At 43.1% G+C, this 17,492-nt stretch overlaps 2 protein-coding genes across 3 annotated transcripts in view; one reads left to right on the forward strand and one right to left on the reverse strand.

The window, feature by feature from the left end:
* Window positions 1-17,492, forward strand: part of gdh03 (glutamate dehydrogenase 3) — a gene marked incomplete at its 3' end in the record, with an annotated part of 135,318 nt that overhangs the window by 60,725 nt on the left and 57,101 nt on the right.
* Window positions 413-16,203, reverse strand: ldb3b (LIM domain binding 3b). 2 transcript variants are annotated; one of them, XM_021575693.3, is made up of 9 exons: window positions 16,013-16,203; window positions 8,711-8,862; window positions 8,453-8,528; window positions 4,812-4,834; window positions 2,748-2,945; window positions 2,434-2,463; window positions 1,181-1,350; window positions 930-966; window positions 413-841 (listed from the first exon to the last, which is right to left on the reverse strand). In XM_021575693.3, exons 1-9 carry the CDS (start codon window positions 16,106-16,108, stop codon window positions 736-738), a joined length of 888 nt encoding a protein of 295 aa, XP_021431368.3. In that variant the 5' UTR covers window positions 16,109-16,203; the 3' UTR covers window positions 413-735. The 2 variants fall into 2 exon arrangements, with proteins under 2 accessions (XP_021431368.3, XP_021431366.3); XM_021575691.3 differs by lacking the exons at window positions 2,434-2,463; window positions 2,748-2,945; window positions 4,812-4,834 and adding an exon at window positions 6,554-6,864.

Raw genomic sequence — 17,492 nt, forward strand, 5'->3', positions numbered from 1 at the left:
GTCTTCACTACTTTTTTACAATGTAGAAAATAGTAAAATAAAGAAAACCCCTGGAATGAGTAGGTGTGACCAAACTTTTGTATGGTACTGTCTATAAATAAGTTATTTCTGTTTTTTATTTTTAATCCATTTTCCCCCAAAATTCCAAAAAGTGTTTTTTGCAATGTCATTATGGGGTATTGTGTATAGATTGATGAGGAAATTGTTTTATTCAAACCATTTTAGAATAAGGCTGTAACGTAATAAAATGTGGAAAAAGTCAAGGGGTCTGAATACTTTCTGAATGCACTGTATCTCCCTACCTATCTCATTTCAACTGTTGATCACCGGGTGTCTGAGATTATGTCCGTATGCTGAAAGAAACCTACCAGAGAGAGACACACGAGACACATGACCAACACTCACATAGGCATTTTGATTTAAAGAAAATATTTATTCACATTGATAATAGTACATTTAAATTGTGTGGGTATATGTGCATTCATATGTATTTGTGTGTGCATCTTTGTTAATTGTTAGCATGCGTACATAGGTGTGTGTGTGAATGTGTGTGTGTGCGCATGTCCGTGTTCGCGAGTGTGTGTTTACATGATCACTTTTACAATTTCTCTTAAATACTTTTTTTGTACAATTCCCTATCAGTTAGGAGGCAAAACAACCAACAAGAAAGAAAAGCAAAAATCATTCCAAACGTTATAATCATTCAAAAGAAAAAGGATAGATCTGGCAGATCAATCAGAAGGGAGTCTCAGGGACATTGAGGATCTGAGCTGAGAGCCCATTGTGCCAGTTCTTCAGCTTGCGGAAGCGAGGTCCTTTCACCTCCGATTCAAACTTATCCCTGGGAGAAAGACAGAGAGAGAAAAACGGAGGGTAAAGTGTGTGCGCGTGCGTGCGTGTGTGTGTGCGTGTGTGTGCGCGCGCCTCACCTCGACCTCTGCAGGGCCTCCTCATCTGGGTCTTGCACTGAGGACAGCGAAGGGAGGGAAGAGAAGAGAGGGAGAAGAGAGGTGAGGATACATAAAACATGAAGAGGAGACATTTCTGAAGTACAGAGACCGAGAAGACATGAGATGAAGAGGGAAGGAGAGCAAAGGAGGGAAGGAGAGCGTAGAGAGAGAATAAGAGCTAGACAGAACAAGAGCGCGAGAAAGAGGTTGTTGAGTAGAGGTGTACTGACTGTATTCGGTGCCGGTGAGATGGGCCAGCATCTTGAAGCTCTTGGACTGCAAGTTGGCAGCCCGTCTGGCCCACTCGGCAATCTCCTCCTCTCTATCATGTGTCTGGATCACAGCCTGGTAGACTGGAGACGCACTGTCAACCACCGGGTCCTTCATAGGCAGGGAACCACTGCAGGCAGGGGACATGATGTCAGTAACTAGTAACGGAATGCAGACCGTAGGGGATAGAAGAAGGATCGGTGCACATTGCAGAAGGACCAAGTTTGTTAAACCCTGGAGTTAGTTAGTAGTTCTCAATTCTCTACACATCGTCCGCCAGCTGGCTCAGAGCTATCACACCCACCGGATTCAACTTGTTCCTTTCCACAAAAATAAAAACGATGGTATTTTTCTTTATAGGACCATTGTCCATAAAGGTTTCATAAAGAACCATTAGAAAAAGGGTTCTATATAGCCCCGAAAAGGGTTGTAACCACAGCGGAAACCTTTTTGGTGCTACATAGAATAATTTTTTAATGGTTATTTACAGAACCTTTATGTGGAATGGTTCTAAAAAGAACCTTTCTCAATCTTAAAGGTTCGTTGTGGAACCAAACAGTTTTTTTTTAACATTCTGGTTTAATAGCCATATAATATTGTTAAAATTCAATAGTTTTTTATTATTGTGTCATGTATTACATTTAGAACCTCATGAGCATGGTTCTTTATAGAACCTTCAAAAAAAGGTTTTATAGAGCACCAAAAAGGGTTCTTCTATGGTTACAAGCCCAAAAAATCCTTATTTGTCACTATATAGAACCATTTGTTTTTAAGTGTGTAGGGTTAGGAGCATCGTGTAGTGTTTGGAGGGTTAGAACAGGAGGGGGAGACCAGTGATACTCAGAAAATTCCCTTTTATGTCATCAGAACAGAGTTAACCCCTGAAAACATTCTGAGACAGCTTAGTTAACCCCTGAAACACCGCAGTTCACCTCTGGATGCAAGAAACTGGACACACGGACCATGAGACAGACACACAGACAGAAAAAGAGCTAGACACATGGATAGAGCCATGTGAAAAATACAAGAGCCATATGATATATGCAAATGTATCATGAGATGATATCATATGAGACAGATGTGAGTTTGATACAGTTTATTAGACTTACAGCATATAAGCCCAACATGAGCCCAATATTAGTTTATTACACGTTATTTACATATCAGATATGAGAGGCGAGTGAGTAAAGGATGAGTCGGGGGTGATACTTACGCCAGGGGGGAGCCAGCAGGTACATCCTCACTGAGGTCACATGACCAGAGGGGGGCGAGGTGGGGGTTTGGATGACAACACAGGGGTGGTTGATTGGTTGGTGGGTTGTAGATTAAGTGAAGGAAGGAAGGAAGGAAGGAAGGAAGGAAGGAAGGAAGGAAGGAAGGAAGGAAGGAAGGAAGGATAGAAAAAATAAAGAAAGACGTGATTGACACAGATGATAACTGGGAGTGGAGAAGTATAGCAGGACCCAGACAGAGTTCCCGCCTCTTAACACAAAATGTATTCTCTGCATTGTGTGTGTGCTCTCCTACCCCTCATGGCCCTTGGACTGTGACTGTCCGGCAATAGCGTCCATGATGGCGTCCTGTGAGTACATGGAGATGGGGGTGTTGTACTGAGCGTGAACGATGGTGGCCTTGCCTCCCGGGCCGCGCACCTCGATGGGCTTATGGGTAGACAGAGCCGAGTCCTTCAGAGCTATGGGGTTAAAGCTGGGTACATACTCCTGACTGGAGAGGGATATGGTCGGGGGGATACAGGGTCAAGGGTCAGGGATAAAGGTTAATTTTTGGGAGGGTTGGTCGGGTTTTGTGCGATGAAGGGGGCAGGCGGCGATGGGATCCATATTTGGGTTCACAGATTGTAAGGGAATCAGACGACCGGGCGGAGATTATATAAAAAGGGGAGAGAGGGAGAAAAGCGAGAGAAAAAAAGGTGCAGGGATGGTGAGAGGTGCAAGAGGAGTAGGGTTCAGAGTCATCACTTACCTTCCTCTATCTGCGGGCTCACACACTGCACAGCACTACAAGGTATACACACACATGATAAACACTACTAATGACTTCGCTTACTCCCGGTCTGTCTCACTCTTGTACATTTACAGTACCACTGATTACATTGTACCTGCCTGTCTCTCCAGTACACTAGCACTACCTGTCTGTCTCTCCTGTACGCGATATCTGATTGTATAGTACCTGTTTGTCTCTCTCGTCACTCTCACTGCTTACTTTGTACCTAGTCCGTATCTACAATGTAAGCAGACTGAGGTGACTTAGCTTTTTCTACTTACTTTATTATTTATTTTATGTGAAAGACATTGTCTATAGTGTCACCTCAGGACTAGTAAATTGAGCATAAGCCATGACTTCAAGAAAATTCACCTGATCACAAAGTGGTCAAGAAATACAATGTCTCGGACACGTTTTACGGACTAGCAAGGAAAACCAAATCAACCCAAGCCACTACTGAACAGGCTGTAAGACGCAAACACACTCTGCACTTTACACACTGTAAATTCCTAGTTAGTTATGATGCTTTACTAATACACATATACTACCAATGTGTACATGCACACATCAACACACACACACATCAACACACACACACACACACACACGTGTAGTACCATACGGAATATATTGTGAACGCATGTCTACACAGCAAATTCTCCAGCGTCAAATAAAAACTATTTACACAGAGAATGTTAAATCAACACTGAAAGTGTGGAGTCCATGGACTCACATACACACCGGAACAGTGATACATTAACACATTGCTTAGGGCTCCCAAGTGGTGCAGCAGTCACTGCATCCCAGTGCAAAAGGTGTCACCACAATCCCTGGTTTGAATCCAGGCTGTATCACATCCGGCCCGTGATTGGGAGTCCCATAGGGCGGCGAACAATTGGCCCAGGGTCGTCCGGGTTTGGCCGGGGCAGGCTGTCATTGAAAATAATAATCTTATCTGACTTTCCTAGCTAAATAAAAGTTGAAAAAGAAAATACAAAAAAAAGCATTATTCAAATATTTCCCAGAGTGCCTTTCAAGTCAATTGTAGAGTTTCCACCCTTAACTGTATTTGTTAGTAACAGAGACATTGCAGTCATCTGTTTTTGGTCCTATGGACTTCACCAAGTGAGATCCTAAGCGATTATGTTATCATATCTTCTTTATCTACCATCCGTATTTCATAAGACCTTATTTTGAGGCCCTATTTTTTTCCTAGTACAGGGTCCTGAACTCATACACATCCATTTGAACCAAGACCACACCCATCATTATCATATTTCCAAGCATGTTCAATTGCAGGTGGATTTTTAGAAATTGTTTGTTTCAATATCCATGTTTGTGCATGTACATTGAGTGATTAAGTGTTACCTCGTACTGCAAGGGGAGTCTGCCACATACACACAAGCAACCTGGCAGGATGATTCTGACAAAAATGCTCAGAATAGACACACCATCATCACGAGAGAATCGATCAATGCTCACACTATGGGCAAGATGCCATTCACGAAGTACACACAGCTAAGCATGCACAAATACAACCTCTTAAACTTTGTTCATGCAAATTCTGCACATTCAGACGGTACTGACTTTCCAGCCGTGTTTGCAATAATCTGTAACAATATGAGAGAGAGAGAGAGAGAGAGAGAGAGAGAGAGAGAGAGAGAGAGAGAGAGAGAGAGAGAGAAGATATTACCAGAGTGATAGTAAGGTATAGGAGTTATAGGAGTCATTCTGTCTGTTATAATTAAGCAATAAGGCACGAGGGGGTGTGGTATACGGCCAATATACCCTGTATATGGAAAATATACCATGGCTAAGGGCTGTTCTTGTGCACGACGCAACGTGGAGTGCCTGGATACAGCCCTTAGCCATGGTATATTGGTCATATACCACCAACCCCCGAGGTGCCTTATTACTATTATAAACTGGTTACCAACGTAATTAGAACAGCAACAAGAAATGTTTTGTCAAACCCACGGCTTTCAGCCAATCAGCATTCAGGGCTCGAACCACCCAGCTTATAATGGCCGTTGTGTGTCATCAACTGTGATATTTCCCAGGATTGCCTGTGACTCAGCAGACTAACTGACAGGAGCAGGGACTCCACAATCACATGACACACACACACACACACACACGTACACAGACACTCATAGACATGCACAAGCGTACAAACACTCAGACAGAAGAAGAAGAGCACTTTATTGTTCATTTTCATGGAGAGAACGGAAATGTCTTTTTACTTTCAGCCCAAACCCCCAAGACACACACACTACACAAATTGTTGAAGCTTATGTGTCATGGGCTGTATATAGAGATGGATCTATCCCGGGACACTGTGTGTGTGTGTGTGCGTGTGTGTGTGTGTGCGCGTGTGTGTGTGTGTGTGTGTGTGTGTGTGTGTGTGTGTGTGAGCGCCCGTGTGTGTGTGTGTGCGTGTGTGTGTGTGTGTGTGTGATACTGTATGAGATTCTTGGGATACATTGCAACCCGAGTGGAACATTCCAGCGTGCCGAGAAGCAGCTGTTCCCGAGTTTGTGTACGTGTGAGCTTCCAAAAAGAGGGTCGCCTGTACTGAACCAGGGATCTGCGTGAGTATACGGTCGTGCTTACCGACACTTTACCGGACACGTTTACCATATGCTGGTCAGCACAGCCACCGAACTTCACCCCCCAGCCCAGCTGAGTTTAGCAAAGAAGTGACAGCGATGCTCCCTCAAAGGCCATCAACTCCTAACAGCTAAAGCACCTGTCGTCAGCGGAATGACTGTAGTCGTCATCCACAGAGTGTGGTGCAGTGTTACCTGGAGACAGTCCAGGTGTGTGTCAGAGTGTGGTGTAGTGTTACCTGGAGACAGTCCAGGTGTGTGTCAGAGTGTGCACGTTACCACTTCGGGCGGCGAGTGTGCATGTGAGCCAGGAGAATGTGTTCCAGGAAAATCACGGAATGTTCTGAGTATTCTTGGTCACTGTCCTGGTTAATGTGCACACAGGTGGGCAGGGATGTGTGATCCCCCCCCGGCTCATACCCTAAGTTGTCCTAGAGTGGAGATAGCCAGGGGAGGGGGTGGGGACAGGAACAGAGTGAGGAGGGAAATAAAAAATTGGGACAGTACAACAAGGACGTTGTTCCAGTAGGTCCCGTGGTTGGGGGAGGAGGGAGTGTTTTGTCTCCTAGTTAGTTTGGATGTTTTGTTGTCGGAGGAGGTGATCGGGAACTCAATGAGACTCTGGTCAACAGAAGTGCAATATAAAGGGAACACGTGGCCAAAAGAAGTGTACTATACAGGGAACTGGGTACCATTTCATTATGGCCCCAGGCTACCTACCCTAGAAACGGCACTCCGCTGTCTGCCCCCTCTCCTCCCAGCTTGGCGGCCCCTGCCCCATCTCCTGCAACCTTGCCTTGCAGCAGGGCCATCTCTCTGAGAGTGTGTGCAGAGTACAGGCTGATGGGGGAGTTATACTGTCCCTTCTGGCTTGAGAGAGACACTGCAGCGGCAGGGGAGGGGGGGAGGAGCGGAGAGGGTGTACGGAGGGCAGGGGTCGGCTCTACAGGCTTTTTAGACAATAGTCTCCCAAACTTCTTCGCCTCCACCTCTTCTTCTTCTTCTACTTCTTTTTTAACATGCTCACCCTCCTTAATGACAAGAGAGATAGAGTGAGGGACTCAGAAAAACTGAGAAATGGGGAGAGATAGATAGATAGATAGATATATAGATAGATAGATAGATAGATAGATAGATAGATAGATAGATAGATAGATGTGGTGTATTGAAGCCACGGAAGTTCAAGACTGACCGCGTTAGCGTCCCCCTCCCCATTATGGTGAACGGAAAAATGACATTCTTTGTGTAAATCCAATCATGGTACTAATAATTGCTTCTAATACACCAGATGTATTGATTTTTTTAGAAACACTAGTGGGCGCCAACACACAGCCTTCCAGTCTTCATGTATGTCCTTAAACCAATTCCCTAAGGTCTAAGGGTCCGGGCTGGGTTTTTACTAAGCTAACATATGGAATTATTTTACGGTGGTAATAACAAGGGTCATTTAGCTATTTGATTTGGAATTTGAACAGATATTTGATAAAACATAGAATTTGGCTTTACTGCTATTAGCCCATAGAAACACTTTGAATAACATACTAATGCGCGGCAAACCAGTCAAAATCATTTATGAAAAGGAAGTACGTTTTGGAGTGTCTGTCCTACATCTGAGAGATATAAGAAAGCTCAGAAAATGATCAAATAAATGTTCTACCCATACTTAAGCATTTCTTTGCACTAAAGTACTTCCATATGTACTTCCAATCATTTTTTTTAAAAAACTGACACCGGGTTACCTTCAGACGAGTCTTGTGAGGCTGGTGGGCATTGTAGAGCAAAACATGTACGTGTTTGTGAGAGTCTCACCTTTCGATGGTGGGGTTCATAATAGTTTGTAGCCCAAACCATTGGGACTATACAAACAGAAGTTGACACATCGGTGGTACTGACTTCAGACTGAGTCCAAGGAAGCTTGCAGCTGTCGGACACTACAGGCTTGCGAGAAGATCAATTTTCGGGATGCCTCCTGATCCTGTAGCTCTAACACTTTTCACCGCAGATGTGGAAGCCCGACATCAGAGGATGCGGTGGATTGAGACACAGCCCATGCAAAAAAAAACTATTTCTCTAGCTTAGATGGATTTAATGGGTTGTTTTTTTATTATTATAGTTCGATTTCTGCAGGGGCACAGATATCGCCTCTAGTGGGTTTAAAAATAGCACAAAGAAGAAGTTATTAGGATAATGGAGTAGCTAATGGAAGCCTCCAGTACCCCAGTTGGCCTTCAACTTGAGTAACTCAATGAGAGGAAGCAGAACTGAGCTAGCGTGCACCGACACTTCCTGGATTAGCTAAAACGGCGCATGTTATGTCTCCAAGAGATGGCATCTTAACCGATTCAATTTGGCTTCAACCCGCTATTGAGTCTTCACATAGGAATGAATGGTGTCACATGATCGATGGCTTTATCCATTCATAAACAGTCATTGCCTTGGCCAGAGCTTGATCCTCTGCTCTTTAATATGGAAGCTACAGCTGCAATAGAAACACTAGTGGGCGCCAACACACAGCCTTCCAGTCTTCCATTGATCCCGTCTTCTTTTGTTCAAGGGCAATCGCATAGACACTCAAATGCCGAAACTTTTTTGTGTGTGTGCGTGCATGTGTGTGTTTACCTTCTGGTGAGGAATAACTGACATGGGGGAGTCCATTCTGGGCGTTGCCATGGGAACAGGGGTAGGACGTTTCGACCTGGGTGCAGAGCCACAACAACAGACTTTTACGTTTGTAAGTAATATTACATTTGTTATGTAGTTTTGCATGTTATCTTGTAAGTATTTTAAGATCTAGTGTATGTGTGTGTGTGTGTTTCTATACATGCATGCTTGTGCGCCCATGTGTATGTGTGCGTGCCTGTGTGTGCGTATATTTACTTTTGCATGGTGAGGGCCAGTTTATTAGAGGCCATCTTAATCTTGTTCTGTGCCTCCAGGTGTGTCATGCCTTCTGTACTAAGGCCGTCTATCGATGTGATGATGTCACCCTGGACGAGACTGCCCCCTGCAGCCTTACTGCCTGGAGTTATCTAGAGGGGGAGAGAGAAAGCAGAAGAGTTAGGAGGAAAGGAGGAAGGGAGCGAATGAGAGAGAGAGAGAACGAGAGAGAGAACGAGAGAGAGAACGAGAGAGAGAGAGAGAGAGAGCCCTGGGCACTGAACTCAGTTCAACGTCTATTCCACGTTAGTTCAACATAATTTCCTTCAAATGACGTGGAAACAACGTTGATTCAACCAGTGTGTGCCCAGTGGGGAGAGAGAGAGGGTAACAGAGGCAGGGTTGTGTAAGAAAAACTGACATGGATACCTCTGCTCAAACACACACACAATTTGAGAGAAATAAGCATTATAGTGTATGGAACATTTCAGGGATCTTTTATTTCAGCTCATGAAACATGGGACCAACACTTTACATGGTGTGTTTATATTTTAGTTCAGTATATAAGGTCGTTATTCCTAGTGTCGGTCAGGTTATCTGCCTTCGCTCAAACCAATCAGATAAATCCGTGTCTAATTGATAACCAGCTGTAGTTATCACACTAAGACACACCAGGATGGATCAGCATGTATTAACACATACAGAATAGTATCAGGTCAACATCTTAACAGAACTCAACTGTCTATCTGTCATGTTCCACAGGAGACACCTCAATGAGATGCGCCACAAAAGTAACACAGCTTTCTAACGCACCAATCACAACAGCAGGAGTCAGATCCCGTTGTCAAAAGTGGACTGGCGTCTCGTTCTCTCCTGCTCGAGTATACTACACTCCTCTAGAAACGACAAAAACTAAAAACAGTTATCCAAAATAGTTTTATTGAAATGGGCACCATTTTCAAACGCAACTTTCAAGTGGCATGACTGGGCCGTGATAGAACAGCAACTAGAGAAAACTAGCAGAAAACGCTGATCTGAACTAACTTCCTCATTAAAAAAAAAACACCACAGAGAAAAGCATTGATAGAAACACTGAATAAGCAGTACAGACAGCTCAGACAGTTGTTGTAAAAGATGTCAAGCTGCTTGCTTAGCAAGTACCACTTCCTCCTGATTCAACTCATACAGAGGCTTGAATTCAGGACACACGCGACCGCCTTCCTAAAGCGTTCCATTCCATTGCGCTATTGGAAAAGGCCTTCTTCAATTGCCCAAGGCGCGACACTTCAGGCTGAAGAGTGAATTTCATGAACCACCATCTGCTATATTTGCAGAGTTAGATGGATGCACAGCAGTCTCTGTACAACTCTTAGGGCAGAGTAAGTATGTCTGTGGGACTAGGGAGTACTGGGGGGACTAGAGGGGACTAGGGAGTCAGAGGTAGAGTAGGGGCTAGGGTACAAGGCTGAGGTATGAGGACTGGGCATGGACAGAGAGACTGGGCTGGGGACTGGAATAGAGGATAGGCTTACAGGCAGCTCGTTAAAGAGATAAAAATAAAGAGTGCTGTTGACGCCTCCTGCATCAGTCTGTTTAACCTAACTGCCCCCAACTACCTGCTAGTGCCACTCAAACCCGCCTTCTCTATCTATCTCTTTTCGCCGCTCCCGCTCTCTTTTCCTCTTTCTCCTCAGTGACGCCTTCTGCCTTTGTACCTTCATTTATTCAGCGTGAGTCCGCATTCGTGTGTGTGTGTGTGTGTGTGTGTGTGTGTGTTTGTGTGAAATTGTTCGGTTGTTTCAGGATGGCTTCACAGCAGCACCATTTTTCTCTCCTTAACTGCATCTGCTCTCTTAACATTTCACCACTCTGCTCTGCTTATGCTGAATCAGCTACACACACACACACACACACACACACACGCATGCACTGCATCCATCAGAACCAACTTTCGGACAAATCACGGTCTTGTTATCCATCCCTAAATATTCATTACTCTGCCATGTGACACAACAATGTATTCCGTCTCTCTTGAGAACATGGAAATAATGATGAACAGGCCTACATCTATCCTCCAGTCAAAAATCACACGACACTATCTGCTAGACACTATCTGCGTTGAGACAATGACTTATCAATGACCCACGACCAGCTCATTTAATCCCTACCATTGTGCCGCTGAGTTGTCGTAATGCTTCAGAAAATGTACATTATCCCAGGGGCGCTGGAAGACAACGGGAGTAACCTAATTCATGTCCCTCTTACTGCCCTGAATGCCTCTGCTGATCCTACAGCTATTGGTATGCAGTAATCATGTGTATATGAACCAGAGTTATACTGTCAGCACTGAGGAAATCCACTGTGAGCAGCTCACCCTGCACTAACATAAATAACCTGAGCACCTCTGCTAAACTTCCCAGTAAAACAATAAAAACAATCAAGCATCCCAGAAAAGTGCTAAGAAATAGCCCACGTTAACATATCAGGATTCAAGAAATCAATAATTTGCTGGTAACAGATGACATTCGTATTTTGACAATCTCTGAAACTCACTTAGTTAATACATTTGATGACACAGTGGTAGCAATACATTTATAAGATCGACAGAAAAGACAAAGGTGGAGGTGTGGCCGTTTATATTCAGAACCGCATTCCTGTAAATCTTAGAGAGGAACTCATGTTAAATACTGTTGAAGTAATATGGCTACAGGTTCATCTGCCTCACCTAAAACCCATTCTGGTGGGAAGCTGCTATAGACCACCAAGTGCTAACAGTCAGTATCTGGATAACATGTGTGAAATGCTTGATAATGAATGTGATATCAACAGAGAAGTATATTTTCTGGGTGATTTTAAATATTGACTGGCTTTCATCATACTGCCCACTCAAGAGAATCCTTCAAACTGTAACGAATGCCTGCAACCTGGTTCAGGTTGTCAGTCAACCTGCCAGGGTAGTTACAAACTGCACAGGAATGAAATCATCAACATGTATTGATCACATCTTTACTAATGCTGCAGAAATTAGCTTGAAAGCAGTATCCAAATCCATGGGATGTAGTGATCACAATATAGTAGCCATATCTAGGAAAACCAAAGCCTGGGCCTAATATAGTGTATACGAGGTCATACAATAAGTTTTGTAGTGATTCCTATGTTGTTGATGTAAAGAATATGTGTTGGTCCGTGGTGTTTAAGGAGAAGCAACCAGACGCTGCACTTGACACATTTATGAAATTACTAATGATTCCCAGTTACTAATAAGCATGCACCCATCAATAAAATGACTGTAAAAACTGTTAAATTCCTGTGGATTGATGAGAAATTGAAAAATTGTATGGTTGAGAAAGATGAGGCAAAATAAATGGCAAATAAGTCTGACTGCACAACTGATTGGCAAACGTACTGCAAATTGAGAAATCATGTGACTGAACTGAAAGAAGAAGACACTACACTGTGAAACAAATATAAATGACATAAAGAATGATAGTAAAAAGCTTTGGAACATCTTAAATAACATTTTGGTCAAAAAGGCAAACTCCGCTCCATCATTCATTAAATCAGATGCCTCTTTCATCACAAAACTCACTAATATTGCCAACTACTGTAATGATTTTTCATTGGCAAGATTAGTAAACTTAGGCATGACATGCCAGCAACAAACGCTGACGCTACACATCCAAGTATATCAGACCAAATTTTGAAAGAAAAGCATTGTGATTTAGAATTCCGTAAAGTGAGTGTGGAAGAGGCGAAAAAAGTATCAGCAATGACAAGACACCGGTGTCTGAAAACTTGGATGGAAAATGACTGAGGATAATTGCGGACAATATTGCCACTCATATTTAACATATCTTCAATTTAAGCCTACCAGAAAGTATGTGCCCTCAGGCCTGGAGGGAGGCAAAAGTCATTCCACTACCTAAAAATAGCAAAGCCACCTTTACTGGCTCAAATAGCCGACCAATCAGCCTGCTTCCAACCCTTAGTAATGTTTTGGGAAAAAATGTGTTTGACCAGATACAACGTTATTTTACAGTCAACAAATTGACAACAGACTTTCAGAACGTTTATAGGGAAGGACATTCAACAAGCACAGCACTTATACAAATGACTGATGTTTTGCTGAGAGAAATTGATGATACAAAGATTGTGCGGGCTGTTTTGTTAGACTTCAGTGAGGCTTTAGGCATAATCGATCATAGTATGCTGCTGGAAAAACCTGTGTTATGGCTTTACACCCCCTGCTATATTGTGTATAAATAGTTACCTGTCTAACAGAACACAGTGGGTGTACTTTAATGGAAGCCTATCCAATATAATCCAGGTAGAATCAGGAATTCCCCTGGGCAGCTGTCTAGGCCCCTTACATTTTTCAATCTTACTAATGACATGCTACTGGCTTTGAGTAAAGTGTCTATGTATACGGATGACTCAACACAATACACGTCAGCTACTACAGCATCTAAAATGACTGCAACACTTAACAAAGAACTGCAGTTAGTTTCAGAATGGGAGGCAAGGAATAAGTTAGTCCTAAATATTTAAAAATTAAAATCATTGTATTTGGGCCAAATCATTCACTAAACCTCAACTAAATCTTGTAATGAATAATGTGGAAATTGAGCAAGTTATCAGCAATTGAGAAAGTTGTCATGGTCAAAATATATTGATACAACAGTAGCTAAAATAGGGAGAAGTCTGTCCATAATAAAGCACTGTTCTGCCTTCTTAACAGCACTATCAACAAGGCAGGTCCTACAGGCCATAGTTTTGTCGCACTTGGACTACTGTTCAGTCGTGTGGTCAGGTGTCACAAAGAGGGATTTAAGAAAATTGCAATTTTCTCAGAACAGGGCAGCACAGCTGGCCCTTAGATGTACACAGAGAGCTATTAATAATATGCATGTCAATCTCTGGTGGCTCAATGTGAAGGAGAGATTGACTTCATCACTACTTGTATTTGTGAGAGGTACTGACATGTTGAATGCACAATGACATGTTTGAACTACTGGCACACAGCTCAGACACACATGCATACCCCACAAGACATGCCACCAGAGGTCTCTTCACAGTCCCCAAGTCCAGAACAGACTATGGGAGGTGCCCAGTACTACATGGAACTCTATTCCAAATCAAGTAACTCATGCAAGCAATAACATTTTATTTTTTTAAATGATAAAAATACACCTTTTGGAACAGCAGGGACTGTATAAAGCAACACAAACAGTCACTGACACATGCATACAAACACACATTTACATACACACTATACACACATGCACACACTGATTTTGTGTTGTAGATTAGGGGCCTGAGCGTGCACACTTAATGTGTTTGGAAATGTGTTGTTTTTATTTATATATTTTTTACTTTACTAGGCAAGTCAGTTAAGAACAAATTCTTATTTTCAACGATGGCCTAGGAACAGTGGGTTAACTGCCTTGTTCAGGGGCAGAATTACAGATTTTTACCTTGTCAGCTCGGGGATTTGATCTTGCGGTTACAAGTCCAACACTCTAACCACTAGGCTACCTGCTGCCCCCAAAAGATTGTTGTGAAGTGTATCGTAATGTTTTTAAAATGGTATAACTGCCTTAATTTTGCTGGACCCCAGGAAGAGTAACTGCTGCCAATCATGACACTACATTGCTACTCTAAACCAATCACATGACTCTATACTGTAGCTATTGCCTAATCGCACATTCTAATACTGTAGCTATCATGCAATACCATCACACTATAGTGTTTCCATTACCCAATCCCACTGCTCTATAGGAGGGAGAGTTAACAAAGTGGATTGTGAAAAACAGGTGGAGATGAAGTGAGGGAACTGACTCCACTCCAAAATCGGCCTGTGAAAAATAAAGAGTGATGCAGTGGAACTGGGTATTTTTTATAAGAAGGTAAATAATAGTGTCAAAATAAAATGGAATTGCTAATTGGCTACATGAGGCCTATTTGATCCAATATAGCTTTTGTGATGCTTAGGTCTATGCATATTCACTCTCCATTGAATGTAGGCGGTTGAGGTCAACACCCCTCATCGAATTTTCAAAAAAGTATTCAAATAACGAGATGCATCCACCAATCCAATGAGAGGAATAGGCGGGAACTTGATGGGTTCCATTCTGTGGACAACGAATCCCATTGTTAGGGTGGAGACATAAGTATCACGTCGTTATATCCATATCTCTGGTTTGGAGGACAACGGAAGCATATAGAAAATGGACGCCTGCCTCCTGGTCCGCATCCCTTCCTGTTTCTCTCCTCCCTTATGTTTTGTGTGTTTTAATCTTTTATTGGTACAACTTAAAATAACAGTTATGGAAAGAATCATGCTCGAAAATAAATGCTTTAAAAAACTGTTCCTTTGTTGTCTGCCTCTATTTCATGTTGCCTGCTCAACCCAGATTCTCAAAACCTGTTGCTTTTCCCCCCTCGTGACAGAAACACACACAGTCAAGGAGAAACTGGGAAACTGTGTGTGATCCTCTATTCACAACAAAACGTTATGCTCCAGAAGCCAATCATGTTCATCAACATCAACACCAGAACACCACTTCAGGTTTCAGGGAAGGTAAAGTCTCAAAATGAGCTAGCACTCACTAGCTGGCTATTTAGCTAGCTCTGTACCTCACATCTGCCAAATCATTACAGTAATGAGGAGAGATCAGACTCTCCAGAGATCACACTCTTTCCTCACACAGCATCAGGTAGCTGATGCAGACTACAGGACAGAGTTGAGTTGACTGGGAGTTCACAGCTCCAAAGCAGCCGGCAGGTCTGCGAAATGGACCAACCATTATGTACCTTTTTCTTCAGACCTGACCGGAGATAGTAAGAGGACCAGAGATGGACAAAGAGGATGTCTTTAGAGACAAACTTGGCATCCGAGAGGCCCAGCAGGACGCTTTAGGTAACACACAGCTTTCCATATGACCGCACCTCTCCTCCCCTCTCTCCCTCTCTGATGCCTCCTCCCCCTACTGCCATTTGCCATTTCCAGATCCACTGGAAATACGTCATTGTACCTGCAGGTGCAATAACAGACAACTACAGCAACAGGTCTAGATGGAAAGAGGAGGGGTGTGACAGAGAGGGAGAGGAGTGTATTTTAGAACTCTATAGTTGGCAGGCCATTCCTCACCCCTCGTCATCTGTCATCAATCATTACGTCATTAAATAAGACCCACGTTTAGCATGTGCGCGCACACACAGCAATGAACCGTAACCACTATTTATCACACTCAAAGTCTGTTTCTCAAACACAGGAAAAGCTTAAAGTGTGTAGTGTCTTACCCTGGAGATGGTAAGTGGCATATTGAAGTCTTTTCCTCCGTGTAGTCTGAAACCCCATGGCGCAGAGCCATTGAGAGATACTGTGTATGTAGCCATCTTCAGCTTTGGATAAAACCTACACACACACACACACACACACACACTGCTTCCTCCTGAAAGCTCTTTCCTCCTTCACTCGCTGTCCTCTTTGTACTTGTTTCCTCTTGCACTCGCTTTCTGATTCTCCTCCTTCAGGCTCGTTCCGGAGTTCTCCCCCCCCTGTTATTTCCAGACGGTTGGGACAAACACCTGATAGGGGGAGGAAGGGCAGGCGCTGAAAAGCTTCTGATACACACACACATACACACACACAGACACACGTATGCACACTCACACACCTACCACACACTCAAAATGAATTAAAACTTAAACCACACAACAGCTAGTCTACTATTCACCTAAATCTGAAAACCTGAACAACGCATTAAATTGTGTATAAAAGTGTTGTTAGAGAGGTCTTGCCTTAGTTGAGGGTAAGGGACAGACGGGACAAGAATAGCTGAGTGGAGCAGAGACGGGGATGGATGGCACAGGGGCCTTATAAGGCCTGTAATCCTACCCCCAGCATGCCTCACTCTGATCACCCTGCATTACTCACACATACAGATATAGACTCCTCTTAGCCTCACACATTCTCCCCTAGCTCTACCTCTATCTGTCCCTCGCATCAATCAATTCCTCTCTCTCTCTGTTTTTAATGTCGGTTTTGCTGTGATCTCACCTTCTCAATGTGTCACAACATCCCTTTGCATCACTTTTTCACTCCTTGACTCTCTCTTTCTATCACTCTCTCTTTCTATTTCTCACTCGTTCTCCCTTTCTCTCTGTGTTATCTCTCCCAGGGGAAGCAACACATTACCGAAGTCTGATGTCCGAGAAGCACCTCTACCAGGAGACAGTCACCATGATCAACAAGATGATAAAGGATAATCTTTTTTTACCACCTTTTGACAGCTCTGTATGTTAGGACATTCAACTATTACATTTCAAAATTGTACATGTTGGATTACTGTACATGCTTTTTGTTGTGTACTTAGAAAGGTGAAAAAAGGGTAGGTCTTGAAATGCGGGTATATCTTCCCATTCTTAATCCACTACTATGGCAGTTTAATGCTTTTAAATGTGTTTTACCATTATGATAGCGTTGTGCCACCAGTAGGATTAGTAAGTAACACTAATGATCGTTACACCGATGACACATTGTGGGTTATTGAGGATTTTCATAAATTGAGGCCACAGATGCTCAACTCTAAGGTCGTTAACCCTTTAAAAATGATTGCTCATGAAGTGCTATGATTAATCATTTTGCTCACAATGACCTTTACCTTAATTTAAACAGAGTAACACCAGGGACACGTATTATTTAGACAGACCAAATGACCAATAGGATCCTCAAATTGATGACATGCTAAACGGGTGTGATTAGCTAATAGTATTCTTT

Source organism: Oncorhynchus mykiss, chromosome 20 (assembly GCF_057628025.1).
Source record: "Oncorhynchus mykiss isolate SJ-2025 chromosome 20, ASM5762802v1, whole genome shotgun sequence".
Lineage (NCBI taxonomy): Eukaryota > Metazoa > Chordata > Actinopteri > Salmoniformes > Salmonidae > Oncorhynchus > Oncorhynchus mykiss.